The 7,202-nt window shown below is 38.3% G+C and overlaps 1 protein-coding gene across 8 annotated transcripts in view; it reads left to right on the top strand.

The window, feature by feature from the left end:
* ANO4 (anoctamin 4) overlaps nt 1–6,174 on the top strand; it is a 337,100-nt gene extending 330,926 nt beyond the window's left edge. For 5 of the 8 annotated variants that reach the window (XM_055096039.3, XM_055096038.3, XM_034934336.4 and 2 more), the window contains 2 exons: nt 4,411–4,606; nt 5,393–6,174. In XM_055096039.3, coding sequence (XP_054952014.1) covers nt 4,411–4,602 — 192 coding nt within the window. In that variant the 3' untranslated portion in view covers nt 4,603–4,606; nt 5,393–6,174. Of the gene's footprint in view, nt 1–515; nt 3,725–4,410; nt 4,611–5,392 lie in introns of those variants that run through there. The other 3 variants (XM_055096040.1, XM_055096041.1, XM_055096037.2) reach the window with 2 other exon arrangements.
* The last annotated feature ends 1,028 nt before the right edge of the window (nt 6,175–7,202 follow it).

A 7,202-nucleotide genomic window follows, 5' to 3' on the forward strand; every position in this document is an offset into this window, starting at 1 on the left:
AGAAGGGTATTTCCTAGGTTTTCTTCTAGCATTTTTATAGTTGAGGTCTTACATTTAAGTCTTTAATTCATCTTGAGTTAAATTTTGTTTATGATGATAGGTAGAAGTCCAGTTTCATTCTTCTGCATATGGATAGCCAGTTATCTCAGCACCATTTATTGAACAAGGAATCCTTCCCCCACTGCTTGTTTTTGTCAAGTTGGAGATTCACTCTTTCTAAATGTCTCCAATTATTGCCATCATTACCACACATATTGAAATATACTGATTCATATAGTTAATTTATGATTTTCAAATAGTTATCAGGATTTCCCAACATGATCATAAGCATTTTCCAATGGGACTGGGTATTACAAGTGGTATTTCTGGTTGTGTATCATCATGGAATTATTTATATTCAAGCATCCAAGTAAGTATTTATTAGCTAAGACTCAAAATGGAATTATAAAGTAAAATCTGTCTAGCAATTGTCTATATTATATGTCAGTAAAAATATATTATCTATTTTCTTTCAGGGTTTAAGAAAATTGCTGTAAAAATAGTTTGCATTTCTATGACTCTAGTCATAAATGGAAATTTCATCTCTTGTCACATATATTAAAGCCGGATTAATAAAAGCCAAGGTTGCCTCTCGGCTTGGATCTAAAGTTTCCTAGACCTCTTCAAGACTATTCTATCACTGCTTTTTCCTTCAGTCCAGGGAACCAAAAGAAGAAAATATTAAGCTGCTCTTCCCTGGAAATTATCTTACCAATGGCACACTCTCTCTTTAAAGAAGATATTTTTAACCCATCACTGTCTTAAAATTTTTCAGACAAAACTTCTTGTTGTTTGTTTGGGGTTTTTTTATTTTAAGTTCCGGGGTACATGTGCAGGACATACAGGTTTGTTACACAGGTAAATGTGTGCCACGGTCATCTGCTGCACAGATCAACACGTCACCCAGGTATTAAGCTCAGCATCCCTTAGCTATTCTTTCTGATGCTCTCCCTTCCCCCACCCCCACCCCCAACAGGCCCCTTTGTGTGTTGTTTCCCACCGTGTGTCCATGTGTTCTCATCATTCAGCTCCCACTTATAAGTGAGAACATGTGGTATTTGGTTTTCTGTTCCTTTATCAGTTTGCTGAGGATAACAGCTTCCAGTTCTGTCCATGTCCCTGCAAAGGACATTATCTCATCCCTTTTTATGGTTGCATAGTATTTCATGGTGTATATGTACCACATTTTTTTATCCAGCCTATCATTGATGGGCATTTGGGTTGATTCTATGCCTTTGCTATTGTGAATAGTGCTGCAGTGAACATATACATGCATGTATGTTTATAGTAGAATGATTTATATTCCTTTCTAATAAGTGCCATACTGACTGGTATGAGATAATATTTCATTGTGGTTCTGATTTGCATTTCTCTAATCTCCTTAGAGATTCTGAGCATCTTTTCATATTATTTTTGGCTGCTTGTATATCTTCTTTTGAGAGGTATCTGTTTGTGTCCTTTGCCATACAAGTTATAGAATTGCTGGGTAAAATGGTATTTCTGCTTGTAAATCACTGAGGAATTGCCACACTGTCTTCCACAATGGTTGAACTAATTTATACTCCCACCAACAGTGTAAAAGTGTTCCTTTTTCTCTGAAACCTTGCCAGCATCTGTTGTTTCTGGACTTTTAAATAATCAACATTCTGACTGGTGTAAGATGGTATCTCATTGTGATTTTTATTTGCAGTTCTTTAATTATCAATAATGTTGAGCTTTTTTTCATATGTTTTTTGGCTGCATGAATGTCTTCTTTTGAAGAATGTCTGTTTATGTCTTTTGCCCACTTTTTAATGGGGTTGCTTGGTATTTTCTTGTAGATGTGTTTAAGTTCCTTGTAGACTCTGGATATCAGACCTTTGTTAGATGGATAGATTACAAAAATGTTCTCCCATTCTATAGGTTACTGTTTGCTCTGATGATAGTTTTTTTGTGCTGTGCAGAAGTACTTTCATTTAATTAGATCCCATTTGTCAATTTTTTCTTTTGTTGCAATTGCTTTTGGTGTTTTCATCATGAAATTTTTGCCCATGCCTACATCCTGAATGGCATTGCCTAGATTTTCTTCTAGGATTTTTATAGTTTGGGGCTTTACATTTAAGTCTTTAATCCATCTTGAGTTAATTTTTATATAAGGTGTAAGGAAGGGGTTCAGTTTCGATTTTCTGCATATGGCTAGCCAGTTCTCCCAAAACCATTTATTAAGTAGGGAATCCTTTCCCCCATTGCTTGTTTTTGTCAGGTTTTTCAAAGATCAGATGGTTGTAGATGTGTGGTCTTATGTCTGAGATCTCTAATCTGTTCCATTGGTCTATGTGTCTGTTTTTGTACTAGTACCATGCTGTTTTGGTTACTGTAGCCTTTTAGTATAATTTGAAGTTGGGTAGTGTGATGCTTCCAGCTTTGTTCTTTTTGCTTAGTCTTGTCTTGGCTATTTGGACTCTTTTTTGGTTCCACATGAATTTTAAAAGAGTTTCTTCTAATTCTGTGAAGAGTGTCAATGGTAGTTTAATGGGAATAGCATTGAATCTATAAATTACTTTGGGCAGATGGCCGTTTTCACAATATTGATTCTTTCTATCCATGAGCATGGAACATTTTTCCATCTGCTTGTGTCCTTTCTGATTTCCTTGAGCAGTGGTCTGTAGTTCTTGAAGAAGTCATTCACTTTTCTTGTTAGCTGTATTCCTAGGTATTTTATTCTTTTGCAGCAGTTGTGAATGGGAGTTCATCCATGATTTGGCTTTCTGCTTGCCTGTTGTTAGTGGTTAGGAATACTAATGATTTTTGCACATTGATTTTGTATCCTGAGACTCTGCTGAAGTTGCTTATCAGCTTAAGAAGCTTTTGGGCCAAGATGATGGGATTTTCTAGACACGGGATCATGTCATCTGCAAAAAAAAGATAATTTGACTTCCTCTCTTCCTATTTGAATACCCTTTATTTATTTCTCTTGCCTGACTGCCTGGGCCAGAACTTCCAATACTGCGTTGAAAAGGAGTGGTAAGAGAGGGCATCCTTGTCTTGTGCCGGTTTTTAAGGGGAATGCTTATTGAGAGTTTTTAACATGAAGGGATGTTGGATTGTTATCAAAGACCTTTTCTGCAGCTATTGAGATAATCGTGTGGTTTTTGTCTTTAGTTCTGCTTATGTGATGAATTATGCTTATGTGATGTTTACTGATTTGCATATGTTGAACCAACTTTTTATCCCAGGGATGAAGCCAACTTGATCATGGTAGATAAGCTTTTTGATGTGCTGCTGGATTTGGTTTGCCAGTATTGTATTGAGGCTTTTTGCACCAATGTTCATCGGGGATATTGGCCTGAAGTTTTTTTGTTGTTGTCTCTCTGCCAGGTTTTGGTATCAGGATGACACTGGCCTCATAAATGAGTTAAGGAGGAGTCCCTCCTTTTTAATTTTTTGGAATAGTTTCCATAGAAATGGTATCAGCTCTTCATTGTACCTCTGATAGAATTCTGCTGTAAATCTGTCAGACAAAACTTTTTAAAAGGCTGCCTTAAGTTATTTGGCTTTTCAAATAGAATTTTCCATTTTCTTTTAATATTTTGTTATTAACTATTTGAAAATATGAGAACTATGCAGAAAAGCTTCTTAATTTTGTGCCATCCATGCATCACCAAATTTATCAAGTTTTAAATAAAACGAAGAATACTTAGCAGTATCATTTGAACATGATTTAGTCTCTATTTAATACTTTAGAATTGTAATAGCCCTTAAATTGTCATCTAGTACTTTATTGGTCACCATTATATAGATGAGCAGAAGTGACAGTGACTCTAGAATTCCAGCTATTAGTATTTCAAGTAAAGAATTTGTGACTGTTTACCAAAAAGAAAAAAGCTTCTTCCTGAAATGATCATTTCCCTAGGCCCACTGATAATTCTTATAACCAAGATTTGTAAAGCACTTGACAGTCTACAAGGCATTTTTAAACATTTTCTCATAATTCTCACAATACTCATTTTATAGATGAGTGGAATGAGGCTCAGAGAAATTAAATAATTCATCCTCAGGTAGACAGACAGCCCTTAAGCAGTGAAAGCTACCAGCTTCAACCTGGGTTTTCTGACTCCACAGAATACATTCTTCTGGCTCTCCTTTTAATTAATTATCTGACCATTCTTTTCCCACCTTCCTTCCAGACTCCTCTTTCTATTCCTTAGGTGGTGCCATCAGACCAGTTCAGGCCTCACCTGTCCTATCATCTTGCATTACACACGCCTCCCCTGGCCGCTTTGCACTCTCCACATACCCCAGAGGGTCCACATCCTTCTTCAGCCAACTCTCTAACCTCATTCAGGATGCACAGTAGACCTGACGCTGTTACATTCTCCTCTGTGTTTTTAGCACCTCGTGTTTTGTATAAAGCACCTCATTTCATATCTGATCCCAGACCTCCCAAAAGACCTAAGGGATCGAATGAGAAGAGAGAAGTACTTGATTCAGGAGATGATGTATGAAGCAGAACTGGAACGTCTCCAGAAGGAACGAAAGGAGAGGAAGAAGAATGGAAAAGCACACCACAACGAGTGGCCGTGACCATGTAGGTGAGAGGTGTGCTCAGCGTCTGAGGCCAGTCCGAGGTTGAATGGGTGCTTTAAACTCCCTGAAGCAAAGCTTACCATTGTTGCAGTAACAGGGATCAAAATAAACTCCTTAGAAGCTTCCCAATCCAAAAGAAGCTTGTTTTTTACTTTAATCATTGCAAATTTTGCTTGATCTTCCCCTCCCACATACCTTCTGCAACACTTCTCTGCCTTCTTGCCAGACTCTGGCCTATCAGTCAAGGTCTTCATGAATTGGCCTAGGAGTTCCCTGAAACAAAGCGTCCTCTCTCTTTTCCTCCAGCCGGGCTGTTTTCTTTAATATCCCCAGGGAAACATGCCCCTTCTTTCTAGGTGGGTGGGAGGCAGACATTAGCAAAGAGAATTCTTCTTGAAAGCCTCAGCGGCCAGAGACCAAGGTGCAACAGGGCTGTCCTGGGCTGCAGTACCAGTAACTGATGAAGAATTTCTTCTGGCCCCACCACTACTGGCTGCTTTCTTCCCAAAAAGGCCATTTCTAATTTTTGCTTGAAAGCATAGTATCTGCCTGTCTGTTTCTATTTCCCCGATAGTTGGCAGGATGTGATGTTGCTTCAGACTGCCCTTCTGACTCAGTCTGTTCACCCATAAAGCAAGCATAAAAATGTTTATACCATCCCTGACTCCGTTTGGGGTTACAAATTCTTTGAATGCCTTTGGTGCATGGTAAGTACAAACCATTGCACCTCATGTTTTAAAGCAATTGTGTATGCATAAGATCTTTATGCCTTCTTTTCTCTTTCCAGAAAATAGTCCCTTTCCAGGCCAAGGACCTGAATTCTGTTTACTTCTTCTGGCTGTGCAAAAGCACACTCAAGTGAATGACTAAAAATGCAACCACAGTGCATGTTGCAGATACCGGCGGCCGCAGGAGGGGCAGCATCCAGTAGAGGACTGGCGTTGGAGTCACACTGCTGTGAAATCACGTTGCAGTCCAGCGCACAATTGCTATCTATCCATAGACCATTCTTGACCAAGCAAGCATGCACATTATGGGCAGTTACATTCTCAAGTTTTTAAAATCAAGGGGAACTTGTACACTGGGCCTGTTTTTCAGCCTGTTTGCTACCTTTTTTGCATTATATCCCATGTGAATTTTACAGACACTGGGCTAAAAAGGGTATTCAGACACATGGACACACATTCCTAGAATGTCATCATATGGTCCTAATTCCATGTCACCAACAACACAGACAAGACCCTGTTTACAACTTTTTCTTTCCTTTTTTTTTAATTTTAGACCTTTCTGAGAAGATTATTATATATGACATATCTATAGCTATGTGTATGGCCATAGATGTATTTCTGTGTGTACATATGTATAGTCATGTATTCCTGCATATGTACATACAAATACAGAGATATATAAAGTACATAGAAATTCCTTACTTGTAAATAGCCAAAAAGTACTGACATGAGTGAATTTTCACATTTAAATAGTCATCAATATGAAGCCATGATTAATGCTTGTATAATGTGATGCAATAAAATTTAAAATAAATTTCTGCACATGGAATATTTTCAGCTGGCTCTTCTGACATTCTGTTGTATTTTTGTCTCATAAGAGAAATCACAGAATAAGTGGAATCTTTAATGTGAGGAGAATATCTGAGGGACTGTGCAAGAAATCAGATGTTTATTGGATAAATGCATGCAAAAACAAACAATATAGCCAAATATCAGCGTATGTTTCTGATGAACTTTTTTCCCCAGTCTTGATGGTGGAATATTTTAAATATAAGCCAAAATGAATATGCCGTAATTTGAGGATTTGATAATCTACCCAATTTTATAAGTCCTCATAAGACTAGAATATTAGAAATATCCTACTTCAACACTATAATCTTCATTAAAACCTCAGTTGTCTGCAATTAACAATTGCAAAAATACAGAACCAACCTAAGTGCCCATCAACCAAGGAGTGGATAAAGAAAATGTAGTATATAGCCGGGCACGGTGGCTCACGCCTATAATTCCAGCACTTTGGGAGGCCGAGGCAGGTGGATCACGAAGTCAGGAGATTGAGACGATCCTGGCTAACACGGTGAAACCCTGTCTCTACTAAAAATACAAAAAAATTAGCTGGGCGTGGTGGTGGGTGCCTGTAGTCCCAGCTACTAGGGAGGCTGAGTCAGGAGAATGGCATGAACCCGGGTGGTGGAGCTTGCAGTGAGCGGAGATCGCGCCGCTGCACTCCAGTCTGGGCAACAGAGCGAGACTCTGTCTCAAAAAAAAAAAAAAAAGAAAAGAAAAAGAAAGAAAATAGTATATATACCATGGAATACTACTTAGCCATAAACAGGAACAAAGTAATGTCTTTTGCAGCAATTTGGTTGGAGCTGGAGGCCATTATTGTAAGTGAAGTAACTCAGGAATGGAAAACCAAATATCATATGTTCTCACTTTTAAGTGGGAGCTCAGCTATGAGGATGCAAAGGTATAAGAATAATATAATGGACTTTGTGGACTCCAGGGGAAACGGTGGAAGGAGGGTGAGTGAAAAAAGACTGCATATTGGGCACAGTATACACTGTGTGGGTAACAGGTGCACCAGAA

Source organism: Pan paniscus, chromosome 10 (assembly GCF_029289425.2).
Source record: "Pan paniscus chromosome 10, NHGRI_mPanPan1-v2.0_pri, whole genome shotgun sequence".
In the NCBI taxonomy this organism is placed as follows: Eukaryota; Metazoa; Chordata; class Mammalia; order Primates; family Hominidae; genus Pan; species Pan paniscus.